This window comes from Xenopus laevis, chromosome 3L (assembly GCF_017654675.1).
Source record: "Xenopus laevis strain J_2021 chromosome 3L, Xenopus_laevis_v10.1, whole genome shotgun sequence".
In the NCBI taxonomy this organism is placed as follows: Eukaryota; Metazoa; Chordata; class Amphibia; order Anura; family Pipidae; genus Xenopus; species Xenopus laevis.
This window is the reverse complement of record NC_054375.1, coordinates 83,650,380-83,667,452: the sequence shown is the minus strand read 5'-3', so window position 1 is coordinate 83,667,452 and position 17,073 is coordinate 83,650,380. Positions and strand designations below refer to the sequence as shown.

The 17,073-nt window shown below is 35.8% G+C and overlaps 1 protein-coding gene across 3 annotated transcripts in view; it reads right to left on the bottom strand.

Moving 5' to 3' along the window:
• The window catches only part of reln.L (reelin L homeolog), a 206,685-nt gene that overhangs the window by 171,854 nt on the left and 17,758 nt on the right, over positions 1-17,073 (bottom strand). For all 3 annotated transcript variants that reach the window (XM_018252669.2, XM_018252671.2, XM_018252670.2), the window contains exon 2: positions 11,248-11,358. In XM_018252669.2, coding sequence (XP_018108158.1) covers positions 11,248-11,358 — 111 coding nt within the window. The remainder of the gene's footprint in view (positions 1-11,247; positions 11,359-17,073) is intronic.

Genomic DNA, 17,073 nt, shown 5'->3' with positions numbered 1-17,073 from the left:
AATGGGATTTAAGGTTTCAAATGTTTAGAAGTCAGTCCTACACACAATGGAAATGATTTTGATATATGCATTTGTTTGTTTTTATGTTAGTTACTTTCATGAGGCGTATTTTCGGATTTGGATTTTTAGCAGTTTTTGGGTATGATAAATCTCAAAAAATTTACATTTCTTTTTCCACAAAAAAATTAAAAAAAAATGTTTCAACAAAAAATTCAAGTTTTCCCCCTAAAAACCTCGACCATAAAAAAATTGAGATTTAATTAATGGGCCCCATAACCTTAGGATTTCAGGTTTCAGAGGTCAGTCCTACACAAAATGATCATGATATATGCATTTGTTTGTTCCACCATGTTTTTATGTTAATTACTTTCATTTGATTCCTATACCTATATCAGCCAGTAAGAAAATGATGCAATAATGAGGCTCTCCAATCCATATTTTATTTTATGCCTCATATAAGGTGAAGATCTATTAACTAATAATAGAGCTATGGTTTTACCTTATTATTATGAAATTTATGGTAAAGAAAAACACTTAACGTTAACGTTAAACGTTAACAATAATACTATCAATTTGGAATTCATAATGGCAAACCACTATGACTGTTTACATCAATAAATATATGATGGGTTGAGGTGGTTAATAAACCAAGTAAAACAAATATAGCAAAATGTATTAAAGTCTGGATGTATACTTTATTTTTCTGAAATAACAAATTTTAATTGTCAAACTGAGGCGGAGACTCTTAAGCATATTCAAGAACACAATTGAGAAAAGTTGGCATGCAGTGAAAAAAACTCAGTAGCTAACCACGCCTCCCTTGTACATGGAAGAGCAATTAACAGTTTGGTATGGGCACTGAGAAAATCCCACAACCTTTAAGATGAGGTGCCTGTGACAGATGTATCTTGCAGCATCACTTTTATTGATTTATCTTAACATTGTTGTTTAGAAAGTTTTCAGACGCTGTACCAATTGAGTCACATGCAGATGAAAGGGTGTGCAAGTACATTTGCAGCAATATACTAACAAATATACTAACAAGCTCAAATAAACATACCTCTTGAGTCTGGGATGGAATGTTGTATTATGGGTGAAACACAAGACAACAAGAACATTACATAGACTCTCTAGGAAACAAAAACAAACAGACACACTATTATGCCTATGTTTCCTTATGTAAAGCCCTGGGGTACAAAAAAACTCTGCGCTTTACACTTGCCACTGACCACTTCATAACTTCCTTTGTACATATTGACCATGTATGCTACACTTCTGCAATCCACAAATTGGGTACATTTAATGGTCATACAAATATATGCCTGTGCCCTGACCACATCATGATCATTTTTCACTCTCTATTAAATTAATTAAATTGATTAATGTCTTCAAGCAGTTTCACTTTGTACACATGCCACAGCAGATGGAGGTGTCTCGAAAGTCTCAGTTAAAGGGTTTATTCACTTTTGAGTTAACTATTATTATGACGTAGGAATATATATTGTGAGACAATTTGCAATTGGTTTTCATTTGTTATTATTTGTGGTTATTCAGCTTTTTATTCAGCAGCACTTTCAGCAATCTGTATCACATTCCTAAATTCGGATGCGTATCTTTACAAGGAAAGTCATAGAAAGGCAGAATGAGGAACATCACTGCACATACATAATGGAAATTGTACTCAGGATTGCAGTAGTTCTGTCCTCACGAAACCCAACAAAAGCACGGTTACAATGTATTAAATATGTGTCTGAAATAATCTCCCTTTGTTAGTGTTAATTATCAGGTCTCGTAAAAAAATTATGGGAACTCTCAAACAAAAGTTTCAAAAATAAGCTATGTATGTAGGCTTACATGTTTCTTTTCCTAGTGTGTGTGTGTGTGTGTGTGTGTGTGTGTGTGTGTGTATATATATATATATATATATATATATATATATATATACACACCAAGAATGTATACAAATGCATTAAATGATAGTGTCAATCTTATATAAATTTCAATATGAGATTGACAGGGCAATCAAATCACAGTTGTTTTTCTGAGATCTATATTTGGAAGATGAGAATAAATAGTGTAATGTGCCATGTTCCTAGAGAGTGACAGCATAAAAAGTTCATGTGAGCTCTATTGTGCAAAGATTGATGTACTGAAAGCTCGTCAAACAGGGAAGCAGGGCTGACTGATGATACAAATGTTTTCAAAGTTATTCACTGGAAAACACAGTATTTTTCTAGCACCTGAGCATACATAAAGGATCCCCAGATGTTAGTCAACAAATAACACTATAAATACCATTTGTTAATCTCACTCAATTCAAATGGTTTCCTTTAAATTAAAGAACTGGCTCCACAGGACATATTTGAGACGCAAGGAACTAAAAATAATCCCAAGCACTACACCTCTTGTGTCTCATTTTTTTAGAATTCTTGCTAGGTCTGGGCCTATGTTTTTCTTATAATCCAATAAGGAATAATATGATTTTACATGCAAACTTGTGCCCATAAGGGGAACAATAGAAGAAAATGTTTCTTTCAAAATGTATAATTAAATTTCTGCAAAAGAAGTGACAGCAGTATAAAATAGCAACTGAATTGTGTATCCCGAACAAGAATCTGTTTGTGATCAGCATGTTTTTAGAAAAATTTAATCAGTCAAAAAGAAACTGCTACATACTTTAAAAAATGATAAATAACTCTTAAGGGACATGCACACTCCCCACAAAAAAATGTAATACGTCTTTGAAATCTTTAAATACATGGCACTGATGTTGTTAAAAGGTTAATAGGCTGTAGCATCTACTTAACCACTTAGTATTCCTTTTCCTCCTCTAAGCCACTCAGCCCCATCCCTCAGGAATTTACTTTGGCTGTTGGCTACTGAACATGCTCAGTTCTTCTCAACTGAGATTAATAAACACACCATCCAGTCTAGCAGCCAAAGAATAGATGGCATTTCAAGTTTTCATAGAAACTCTACTCTAGCTGCCTGCTCCTATTTTGTCTCCTCACCTCCTCTCTTGAGTTCAGCTTGACCACTTTTTAGCAAAGAAATATCTGCCTGTGTATGACTCCATTCTTGACTCCATGAACTTTACAGCGCATATGTGCTGTTTGCAGGTGTAAATGTCACTGATGATGTGTCAGAGAGAAAATGACTGCTGGGTAAAAGCTGCTATTTATTATAGAAAAAAATGATTGCGCTGGAAAATGGAGCAGATATATGCAGTACAAATGATGCAGTTTGGGTGGGGAAGATGTGCCCAACTTATATACATGGTTGGAAAATATAGAGTTTAATTAAGAATTCAAGATAGACCATTTGGTGGATAAGGTAAATACATATATATTATTACTGTCATGTTATAAGCATGTAATGCTTTTTGAAATAAATGGTTGAAGTCTAATAATGTAACACATTTACAGATGTTATGTGATAACCTACATCTACAAAACACGCTGCAGAATTATATCACAGGTTTGAAACAAAAAGTTGCTTGTCAACATATAAATTTCATATGTTTTTACTGCAAATGCTACCAGTCATGTTAATGTGGTTGCCTTGTTTTAAAGGACCAGTAACATCAAAAACTGAAAGAGTTTTAAAGTTATAAAAATGTAATGCAGTGTTGCCCTGCACTGGTAAAACTGCTGTGTTTGCTTCAGAAACACTATTTTTGTTTATATAAATAAGCTGCTGTGTAGCCATGGGGGCAGCCATTCAAAGGAGAAAAGGCTCGGGTTACACAGCAGATAAGCTCTGTAGAACATAATGGTGTTATCTGTTATCCACTATTTAACCTGTGCCATATAGCCTTTTTTCAATTTCTGCCATTGCTACACAGAAGCTTGTTTATATGAACTATAGTAGTGTTTCTGAAGCAGGCCAGTTTTACCAGTGCAGGTAAACATGACATGATATTTTCATTACCTTTAAACACTTCCATTTTTTTGGTGTTACTGTTCCTTTAAGTACTGCCTATGTAAATATGTCTATATTGTGAATAATAACTGTGAATGTTTATTGTGCTTCTAATCGTATATGGAATATTGTAATATTCAAGCTGCTAACTTGAGCATCTTAATCAGAAACGGTTTTATTCCACACCTCCCCCCCCCACATTAAATAGCAGAATTCATTTCAAAATATAACATCAAAAATATATTCCAGCTAGACTTATCCTGCTAGCATTGTCATTTTTAACAATCTGCCATATCATGCTGCTTGATTTGTTCGGTATTTACACATTTCCATTTTAAGTAGTGCTTACAAATCTGCATAAATTATGCCTAGTTTTTCAATTTGCATATTATTAATAATCACACAGTGCAATGCCATGCTGTGCATGCAATTTTATTTGAAAAACTACAGATCGCATTAGTGGTTTGTTTACTATATAAAGGATGTCCATATAATTTTCACTATACAAGTGCCTGTCTTTCCTCTTATTTCAACTGCTCAGACTAGAAAGCTAGTAATAAATCTTCCTTAAATTAATGTATAACATGCCTGCCTCCAAAAAATCAGCACCCCATGTTGCCTTGATAATGTTGCTTAAACACTGCAGCTAGCAAAACGCTGTGGGAAGTTAAACACGTGTCCTTACTTGTAGAAAATGACTAACCCTTCTAGAGGATTTTCAGTGCAGGCAATAGAAAAAAAGTCAAGTATTCCCATCTGAATGGTCAGAACACTGAAATGAATTGCATCTAAATAATAAAATAAACCAGGGTCAAAAGCACTTTCTGCAAGTATGATTATGGTCCCTCTAATTTTGACTTATCATCCAGGGATAATTATTACAAGTATATGTTATTTTAATAATGGATGTGAAAAAAAAATCTCTTTTCATTTACTACTAAATTCATTGGGGAGAGCAGTTCAGTCAAGACTGATTCTTTTTAAATGCAAAAGATTGTTGTTCGCTTGAAACAAAAACAGTAGTTCAAAGGGTATTTGACAGATACTAAAGTATAATGGGTCCTATTAGAATTTCCCAGTTGTTCTCATAAGAATGCTGAGGGTCATTTCCTACTTGTTTTCCATCTGTTGGCTTCTGGCAAACATCTCTTGTGAAGCCACTGAACATGGCAGTTTAATTTGCTAGTCACATAGCTAAAATGGGGAAATTGTACATTTCTTGAGGCACTTTTCTGAATAAAAACACAAAACAGAAAAATGACCTTGGATGATGTTTTTATCTATTCACGCATAGTATAGAAAACACCTAAATATATAAAACAGCAACACATTAGAAAATTATTGTGGTGAAATTACAAAACAGACAAATTGAATTCTGAGTAAATCTGAATTCTGAGTAAATTGAATTCTGAGTAAATCCTGAATCTGAATTCTGAGATTTTGATGCCTGGCAGACAGAAGAATTACTTGAAGGACCAATTAAGTGTGCTTATGTAATAAGATGTGTGGAAAAATCATCCTTAAAAATGGCCCATTTAATCCTCAAGTTGCTGCCATGACGAAGCAAAATACATTTAAATATACTTCTGATTTTGATTCAAAGGGGGGAAAAAACAGCAAGTGGTTTATGACACACAGCATGAATACTTGGTTTGAAAATTAAAATAAGAAGAAATAAGAAGATAAATACAGTACCAAATCATGAACAGAAGCATAGTCAAAGTCACAGGCCAGGATCAGGATAGGCAGCGAAATATCAGAGTCAATCAGACAGAGGGTCAAACACAGCTATCAATAATAATAATCACACCCAGGAACCAGTAAACAGAACCTATATTGGGCAATGATTCAGTGCAGGGCAGGGGTCTTTATAGGTAGCCTGATCACATGGGATCAGATGGGCCAGATAGATAACAGCTGAACAAAGCCCTGCCCTACTTGCAGTTACACGTATAGCAATGGGAGTGAACCAGGGCCAGAGCTGTCTGCTCACATAGAGCAGTGGTCAGTCAGACAGCCCAGAAACCCCAGATCTCTGGTTCAACTCCAGGTAGGTAGGTACCACAAGATCATGCCCACATTAAACGAGGAAAGGCTAAAATTAAGTAAACTTTATCAGAAATGTCTATATAATTACATCAGTAACCCCTCAAAATAATGCTGCTCTCAGTTCTCTGTCAAAAGAAACACAGCATTTCTTTCCTTCTATTGTGTATACATGGGCTTCTGTATCAGACTTCCTAATTTCAGCATAACCTCCAGGGCTAGGGTTTGAGCATGCTCAGTTTGTTCCTCTCTCCCTCCCTTTCCCCCCTTCCTGCTGTAATCTGAGCCCAGAGCTATGAGCTAGCAGGGAGAGACTCAGGCAGGAAGTGATGTCACACCAAGCTAATATGGCAGCTGCTATCCTAAACAAACAGAGAGAGCTTCTAGAGATGTTTATTCAGGTATTGTAAAGCATTCTGCAGAATAAATAAAGTATTATAGCTTGCACTATTGTGGCTAATGTATTGGCAATAAACTTGTTGGGTAGCTTTCCTTCTCCTTTAAAGGTGATAGCACAACAAATAACCAAATGGTTGGTGCTCACTGCAGGGATATCACTTATCACTCATATGTGAAAAAAGTTAAGTCATATTAAGACATACCCTTAAATCCATATGTAGATAACACAGCACCCAAGGGCACATGATTAAACACCTTAGGGGCTCCTAACAACAATTTTGAAATGCTAACAAACCCCAGAACAAACCCCTACCAGGCCACAGGCAGAGCAGGGCACACACAGGCAGAGTATGGCACACCCAGGGAGCATAGGTCAGGCAGAGTATGATACACACAGGGAGCATAGGCAAGGCAGAACAGAGCAGGAGAGAGGGAAACCTATCAGGACCACTCTAAGATGCACTATATACAGTGACACAGTGCTGGTGCCCCTTCAGCATTTTGTATAAGGTGTGAACAATGGAGGAGTTTACAGTCTAAAGTTAAGGAGTAAACAATGCAGGGACAGTTAATATCTGTAGTGATACCTTTTAAAGTTTACACATGGTAAGTAGACACAGCAGGCAGACCTTCATGTGGGGAGGCACACAAGGGGGGGTCACAGGCTGACAGCCCTGTTTCCGATTATTATTTTTTCCGTTGCACCATTTGAGTGAAAGTAATTGTGGAATGGCTATTGAAACAAGCTGGTTGTTGATGAATGATTTTTAACATTGTTAAAATGTAGTAAAAAAAAATCACATGATTCTCAGGCCATTAATTGACAGACAGCAATTGTACAAATGTTATGTCAGACAAATTGTAGTGACAATCTCCCACTGATATTGTCAGATAGGCAATACATGCAGAGATATTATCAGTAACTGATATAAATCAGAGAGCCTTTAGAATCTTTTGGTGTAGTTTTATTGAAGCACTACATGTTTTGGACCACCCGAGGAAGGACCTGTGTGGTCGAAAACAGTAAAACTACACCAAAAGACTCTAAAGTCTCTCCAGTTGTCCTTTTCATACATGCTAGGAGGTTTTTGTAGTAACAACGAATGACTGCAAGATCAATCAGTGCTGGGATACAATGATTAAAAATTTACTGTATGTGTAGACCAGCATTTGGTATGGTCAAAGTGTCCAATACATGTAAAGAAGAAAGCTGTTACAAATTATTATGATATAGTGGATTATGTGGTTAATTGGATTTTTTTCAAAATTAGGATATTTTATAGAACAAGTAATCATTCATTTTGAAAATGGGAAAGAATATTCAAAATGGGCAAGAATATATAAAATACAAAGTAGTACCAGATAAATTATGGTAATTCTTGTCACTATGATGTTTTTTCAAATGAAAGTATCTTATTATACATCAGCATTTACAGTTGCTTAAAAATAATGTTTTGTTTATACAGATCATAGTTGTGTATGTGCTTTGCACTAAAAAATCTATATACAAAGTGAAAATATATATTTCTAAACTTTGATGCTTCACACATTGTTTTGTGGCCTGTGGAAAATAACGTCCTTAATCACAATCCAAAACCAAGCCAATATTCTTATCAGCTTCTTGTTGGCTGCTAACCATCATGAACAGACAGATCACAGGTACAACCATTTACAGGTCACAAGATTGTCTTTGATGTTCACAGCCTGGTGCACATGCCCAGTCACATCCTGTCAAACCAGACTACTTTGCGTATCTAGAGATTTAATTTCCAGGACATTGGATTCCTTGTCAGTAGGGACTGATTATACAGCATAGTCTGTTAAATTATCCTTGCATCACCCTTTTTCATTTTTTTTTTTTGCAAGATATTTTAAAACTGGAACATTTCAATGGGTTAATTCCTTACTGTTTAAATAATACGTTTGCGATATATAAGTAATAAGGTCTAATGTACAAGTTTTGTGCAGAAAATATAATTTAAAATTAAATAGACTACAACTTGGAAAATCGTTTGAGCAAAATTTTATATTACACTTACAGAGCAATCATGTTTGTGACACTGTAATAATTTACAAGATGAAAGGTTTGAGGGGGGAAAGCTATACTTTAGCACTTTCATGATTACATATCTTGTCTGGCAAGGAAGAGGCCTTTTACTCTCATAAATATGGTGGTGGAAATGAGACAAGCAGGCAGGAGCTATGTAAATCACACCCGCTTGTGAATCGTTTGTCACAGGCTGTGACACCGGCTACAGTTCTTGCTTGACATAATGGTAGGATAGAATCCAGAGGTAGTCGAAGATTAAAATCCTTAACAAAGATTTAGTGAGTCATTTTCATAACTGCACTAGCAGTCTCCGTAATCAAAGTAATCATTTGTCATTTTAGGCACTCTGAAGAAAGACAAATGGTCTTGCAAAAGGTTTCTTTCTCATTGATTAAATATTTTTCTATTCTATTGTAAATGTTTTAATGAGTTTAAAATGTTACATTTTTACTGTTCTCAAAATTAAAGAAAGCATTGTTGTGATCATTTAAAAAAATAAAAACAACATTAAGCACAACTTAATCTGGGCTAAATAATAACTCTGTAATTCTGACCAACTCTAAATGAAGATGAAAAGAACATTCATCTGATCAAACAAAACTGGATGGATAGCTGCCTGCAATGATGGCACACAACTACGTAGTAGGAATCACATTCATAAAGTGCAGTAAAAGCTATTCAAACAATAACATACTAAAGGTCATATGTCTTTCCTCAGTGTTATTTATCTTTTCCTCAGTACTAGAGGGTTAAGGGGTGTCAGATCACTTGCACCCCAGGGAATGCAGTGCTATGCCAGACTAAAAAAAACCATGGAGCAAGTAGTAAGTACAGGGCCCTGTGGCAGCCTGAAGGGCAAGTTAGGAGGCCGGCAGAGGGATGTGTATGTGCCCCACCCCCACCTCTCACCAGTACAGCTCTGATTAATGCAGTTAATAGGAGATCATTATGGCTTATTTTGTTAGCAGGAGTCCATTATGCAAGGAGGTTATTTGTGCAGCACTTCCTTCAAGCACCGTGATCTAAATGCAGCTGCACCTTTTTATCCCTTACTATCATTTGTTATAGATGTAATTTATATATTGTGTGTGTCAAATTGTTTAGAGATTTACTAGTTGTTACTGGCAGTTTGCTGCACTGTAACCTTAGTTTAATTCACAAGTCATGCAATTCATCTTACTGCAAAATAATGTGGAGGCCTTGAAGTGATGAGAAATCAACCTGCACAGACATACAGCGACTTACGGAATGATTGTTTTTCTCAATGCCATCATACTTTTGTGCCTACCTACTTCATTCCAGTCATAGAATTCTAGATGTTTGTGCAAAGCTATTTTTTCATCTAAGGACTGTCAAAGTGCTGGTTATTACCTATGTAGGATATAATGAATGAATGACTGTATCTATAAGAAAAGAGCTTTTTCCAAAATGTTATCCCCCTTTATCTTGCAATACAAGTGTAATCCTTATAGCACAAAATGGTGCCAACATATTCCACATTGCTGTCTATATTTCTGTTTTCTCTTGAATCCATCAATATTATAGTGCCCAACTGCCCTGCTACACAAAACATAGTTTACTAAACTTCCACCAACCCACACCTGCTTACGCCTACCCAGGGCGGAACTAGGGGTAGGCAGAGTAGGCACGTGCCTAGGGCGCAAAGCTGGGGGGGCGCCAGGCACGTACCTGCTCTGTCGCCTACCCCATGTCCGGTCCCGTATCTCCCCAGCCGCAGCCAGAAGTTCAGTGAGTAAATGCGCTTCTCAGCAGTTTCTGTATCTCCCCAGCCGCTGCTTCTGCGCATGCGTGCACGGTCGCAGTTTTGCGCATGCATGCTTTGAATGTAGCGCATTCGCAATCGGTCGCGTTATCAGCCGGCGCCGTAGCCGGCCAGGTTGCCTAGGGCGCCTGGCCGGGTTGGCCCGGCTCTGCGCCTACCCTATCATTTACTTTAAAGACCATCATCATTCCAATACAAAATTTTCTTGCCTTTGATTCACTCTCCTATATTTATTTATTTAAATTAAAGGATGCGTAAAAATGTGTTTTATACACTTGGGAAACATTGACCTTGAATTCGACTTTATTGAATTTTCGCTGTGAACACTTGCCTTTTTTGGATTATTTATTAGCACTCTTTTTCTTTAAAGGAAAACTATACCTCCAAAATTAATACTTAAGCAACATATAGTTTATATCACATTAAGTGGCATATTAAAAAATCTTACCAAACTGGAATATATATTTAAGTAAATATTGCCCTTTTACATCTCTTGCCTTGAACCCCCATTTTGTGATGTCTGTGTGCTGCCTCAGAGATCACCTGACCAGTAATACTACAACTCTAACTGTAACAGGAAGAAGTGTTGAAGCAAAAGACACAATTCTGTCTGTTAATTGGCTCATGTGACCTAAGAAGTTTAGTTTGTTTGGTATGTTTGTGTGCACAGTAAATTGTACGATTCCAGGGGGCGGCCCTTATTTTTCAAAATGGCAATTTTCTATTTATGATTACCCAAAGGCACATACTACTAGAAAAGTACAGGTATATTATTATGAAAATGGTTAATTTACATGAAGCAGGGTTTTACATATGAGCTGTTATATACAATATATTTTTATCGAGACCTACATGGTTTGGGGGGTATAGTTTTCCTTTAAAAACCGCACCAGCCAGGGCAGTGTATGGCCATGTAGATAGCAACTACCAAGCAACTGGCCAAGATCTCTGCTGGTGGATTTCTCTTTCCTTGTCTGTAAAATGATTTGGTTTCTAGACATACAAAATGAGAAAACACTGAACCAAATAATGCAAGTATTGTATTTACCAAATCCAAATGCTTTAGAGCCTCCAATGCTCTGAGACGCTTGAACACTGGTAGAAGTGTAAAGTCCAGTCACCAGAAGACCATCAAAGAAGGTACTAGTGGATATGGTCACTGAAAAGAAAACACATTGGTTATTATTCATTATTAATATACATATATGTGAAGCATCATTTCATCTATGGCTAGCTTTTAACAATATCATGATAAATGCAGCATGTCTAGGGCTCGTTTACTAATAGCAAGTCATGATGCAAAGTGCAAAAGCCAGTCAATGAACCCAACAGTGCTGTAGTCTGTGCCTTGTGCTGAATTTTTAATCCAATTTAAAGAGGACAGCAATGCTGTTATAAATGAGTTCTAAACTATGTCTTAAAATACTGCAGTAAGATTTTGCCTGTGCTTAAAGGACTGTAAAACTAAATATTACGTTTTTCATAATGTAAGCAAATTTAATGCAAAACAACTTTTCAATATATATTAATCAACATTTTTTAGTTTTTTGCAAATGTAATTACTGTTGAAATCAGTATCTGTTTGTACTACTGCATATACTACAAGGCTGGTCCTGACTATATGTATACTGAAACAATGTAGCAGTAGTCAGTCTACAAGATTATTATTCCGACAATGCCTTGCATACTTCTGCTACTCTTCTTTACAATTACTTTAAAGGGGTTGTAAACCTTACACAATATTTACAAAAATCATTGAAAATAGTGCAAACAGTGTAAAAGTGTATACTGGATGTTTGCTAAGAATTACATTTCCTGTCAATAGTAATAATATGTCTGGGTTTACAACAACTTAAATCACAGAACATGCATTGTGGGAGGGGAGCTGACTAGTGCTACATTGTTTCAATGGTGTAGGCATTCAGGATAAGCAGTGCAGGGAATAGCAAATTAATGGATTCTTACTTTAATAGCAAATTTAAAAACTGTGATCAACATATGGGTTTGTTAAAATTACATTTGTGTTCACTAAGCTAAACTTTACTGGGTCCCTTGTGGACTACCATCAAAACAACTAGAAATGTTTGGGTCATCCCTGTACTCAGTGGGAGTACATCCAACAGACAGGTAGCTTTCCTTCTCGGTGTCCTCAGAGAGATGTTTGTGAAGATTCTCATTCATTCAGGTCATGGTATATCTATAGAAATACGTCAAATCAACTGGATTTGCTGTATTTTTTCCTTGAAGACGTTTCACCAGTCATCTCAATTCAGAATAACTTGTAAATCATCCTTCAAGAATATATATCCTCTGGAATGTTGCTCCAATCAGCATAATCTGTTTATCATAATCTAGAGAGACCTTCCTAACATTCTCATCATAATTAAATACCTTTACACAAGCTTCCTGTTGAAAGTCTTCTCCAATATGTGAACTGGACCAGTAGAATAGAGTATCTGGCCTGCCCATTCCAAAACAATTCAGTTTTCAGGACAGAATAACAAGATTCTCAGAGAAAATATATTCCCTGGTAAGTGACACCTGCCTGGATTTTACATCACACACTAAAGAGAATTAGTCTTTGACATATTCCTTTGGCCACTCAATAATAATATATATTTGGCAAATAATATGTAAAATTCCCCAGAAACACATAGCAATGTGCCAAAGTAAATGTCAAACAGAATGTATAACATAGTTGTGGTATGTTGTTCACATACTATATATGTGTGACTATGAAGATTTTCATTCATCCAGGTCATGGTATATCTAGCATATGTAATTCTTTCACAACACTTCACATATCCAATCATGCAACTCACACAAGTAACACCTGTTTCTAGGATACTTTAGTAATCCTATCACAGTAACCCCACAGAATGACAGCTCTGAGTTTCAGATGTCACCTTTCTGAAGAGTTACAATGTGCCATTGTGATTGGATTAGTGGAAGAGTTTATATGCCAAGGATTTCCCATACCAGTCAGTTGAACTGAAGAAGCTGCTCGGATGAGTAGTGAAAAGTCTTCAATGATTACTCAGCAAGTCCAGTTGTTTTAGAATTATTTATACTAGATATATATTTATGATTAACTAGCAGAAATAAGTATTATGGCCTTAAAACTCCCTTAACACCATTGTCCATAGAAACAAAAATCACTACCTAAAGTTCTTGTCAATTATGCCCCGGTCCCACAAAAACGATCCTTTGTGAACTGCAGAATGGTAGCCAGCTCATATTTATATTATTTTCTCATTATGTAAAATAATTATTACCACACAGAATATTCTGCTTATACAAAAATATAGCTAATCTCTTAGAACACATTCAACACACATAACATTGGTGCTGTTAGCTCTATGCTAATTTAGAAAATAGTAACTGTTTTATCTTTTAAAAATGGTATGCTAAACTTGTAAATTCAATTGTATGGTTGGAAATGGATCCCTCTCACTTTGTTTGTTATCTCTTTCTCTTTTTCCATGCCTCAAAAAAGTCTTTTCTTTACTGCATCATTTCTGCTTTGGATTTGTAAAATAATCAGGCTGCCAATAATCAGATCCCTGTCATTCTGACCCTGCGCTATGGCTCCAGGACCTTCTTTCTATTCTGTCTGTTCTTTTGTTTAAAACTGCTCTGAAGGCCCTTGACCCAAAAGCATGTATGTTTACAAAGTAGATTCAGTGACCAAAAATGCTCCTGTATAAGTACACAACTTTTTTTTACCAGTCTTTGCTGGTCAAACAAAGTGAGAGATAACTGAGTAAATACCAGCCTAAGTAAATTTGAGGGAGTTTACACTTTAGCAATGCAAGTATTTCAATTATTTTAATGTTGCTGTCATTTGTAGCTCACATTACTTTACCAATAAATTACTTGTAAATGGTAATATCCTATTAGACTGAGGTACACAAGATTTCAAAAATGAATATTTTTCCAGTCATCTGGTAAAGTAATATGGTTCATATTTGAAGCAGCCCCATCCCACCATACAGGTTCAACACTGCTATCTGGATACAGTAAAATGGATGAAGGACTGTGCTAGAAAAGTACTGACATGTTTTGACATTAGTATTCATTATAAAAAAAACATGAGCAAACTGCTTGTTGCAGTTTGCTGCATGAGTAATGTCATCTGTCTATAACAGCAAAAGAGAAAAAAAGGAAATAATAAATATACTAATAACATAAATGTGGCTAAACTACTGCATAACAAGTAACGAATATCGCTAAATCCTTTGACTTCGATATTCGAAGTCTAAGGATTTAACTTCGACAGTCGAATATCGAGGGTTAATTAACCTTCGATATTCGACCCTAAGTAAATCTGCCCCGAACTGTGTTACAATGGGTATACGTGGTTTCTCTTCCCTCATTTTTAGTAATGCATAAGCCTGTAACCTACCTGTCCCAATTCAGAACCTGCTTGGAATAACCCTGTGACCAAAATTCATTACTCCATGTTTAGCTGGACCATTGACTACATTTTTTACTTGTGCAAATAGATTGATTGGATTAAAGTTCTACTTGCAAACAGGGAAAGCTATTATGCACACAGTGGCATAACTACTGGGGGAGCAGGGGGTGCAATAGCACCAGGGTCCGCTCCCCACACTCCCCCGTGTGGCCTGCTGGAGATTGGAAACTGTGCGTCTAGAGCGGTGGGGGGCCTGAGTGCACATCCTCTGCCCAGGCCCAGAAGCGTTAAGTTACGTTACTGTATGCTCAAGAAGTTAATGCTTATCGGTAGGCTTAGTAAAAAGTTCTGTTTGACTGCCCTTACAATCCTTCATCATTTCCACATTTAAAAAAATGATTCTTGTCTTTCAAGTATAATTTGTATGTGTATATAAGGGTGAATATCACACAATTCTTTGTGGAAAAACAATAGGGAGCCCATGTCATCCTTTGTACAACAAATATATTGTCTATGTATCACCAACTGGCCAAAAAATGGTTTATTGATGATCCAAGGCAACATATGGTAGGAGTTAGTGTATGAAGGGTTGACATTTCACCCCATCTCTGTTCCATAAAGTTGTAGGTAAATTGTGATTTGAAAGCAAAAATACTTATTATGTAAAATAAGGTCAAATGTGACTAAAATAAGTCAATTTGTTCCTCTTTATAAAGCTTACTGTTTCTCAACAAACTGCCACAAGCCCTCACGCCATCTTCATGAGGAATGGATGTGTACAGTGAGCACACAAGGGGCAGATTTATCAAGAGTCGAATAGTAAATTTGAGTTTGAATTTTGAATTGTTTTTTGGTCAAAACTCACTTTGAATTGGGAATAATCCAACACGATTTGAATTCAAAATTCGAGATTTATCAAACCTTTACCCTTGGAATAATCTGAATTTGACTATTCACACCTAAAACCTGCCGAGTTCATGTATGTTCAATTCAATGGGATAGGTCCAGTGACCCATTTGAAGATGTTAATAGCCTTCCTGATATACAAGGTTTTTGGTTTTTCGGAGAAAAAACTCTATTCGAGTTTAGTCGAATTCGAAATTTCAGGTCGGTGATATTTGTTAGAGTTTTAGATGTTCACATTTATTCTTAAATAACCTCCCAATTGAATTTCGAGTATATATTCAAATTTATTAGAGTAAAAAATTCACATCAAAGTGAGCACAACACTACGGTATCTCACAACTATAATATATATGTCTTAAGTAAATTATTACTGTTTGAAATGTATGATACACCTTACTGCACCAATGGAGCAATGATCCTGTATCACAAGGATGTTAGAGGGTCAGAAATTCAACCAATCCCTGCCGCTATGGGATGCCCTGGTGATTGTAGAGAGTTCGTGAGTATAGTGTATCTTGGCCAACTTATACTGTATAAAGGTAATACGTAGTGTTACAATATTTACCTAATCTTCAGAAACAATACTACAGTATAACATACCACTGAATATGTTATAAGACTGTACTAACTTTTTTTACCCTTTGCATGATAGAGGTGCAATTGTACAGCAATACATTGTTATTTTTGGGCTGTATAATTATTATTTTAATACATAATTACTGATTTCTTTTTTGAGTGCTGTGTCCTTTGATTTGCCTCTGCATGAGCCATATTTGGACATGGCTGACTTGACTTTGTTCACCAAGTCTTACTGTGGATATATATATGATCATTCCATATTATCTATTCCTTTTTCATTTCTCTTTTTACCTTTCTGCCCTCTTCTATTTATTCATGTGATCTAGTGTCTGAAAAAAAAATTTTAACTTTAAAAATATACGTTTTTACCTGATCTGTAAAAATTACAGAACGTGTCACAATTAATTTTTCACGCTGGAGCAATTAATACTAATTATTAATACTGCTTGCAAATTTCAATTGAGATTAACAGTTTAGAGGGCTGTTAAAGCTCAGTGCAGCTGCATTGAAAGGAATTGTGGATTGTGGAAAGAGGGTTATTTACTAAAATCCAAATTTATCTCATTATTTAAATAAAAAAACCATGACCAAACTCCCATACCCGATTTTACTTTATTTATTATTTAAAAAACTAGATTTAATCGGTTTGGGTAAAAACTCAATAAAATCGAGAGAAAACCCGAATCGTAAGATTTTTCCAAAAATTATTTTTTTTCTGGCTTCTTCCCAAAAAGCCTGAAATTTCCATTCCAAAATGGCTGGATTTTCAGGCTAATTCCAACGCAGATCACAGAAACGTCAAAATAGGATAGGGACCTCTGCCATTGACTTTTACACAACCTCGACAGGTCTGAGATGGTGGATTTTCAGATTCAGGTTTTTTTCTGCATGGGGCTTTAATAAATCTCGAAAAATTCTAGTTTTAAAAAAAAAAAAACTGTAAAATTTGAGTTTTGCCCCAAAAATCCAGGA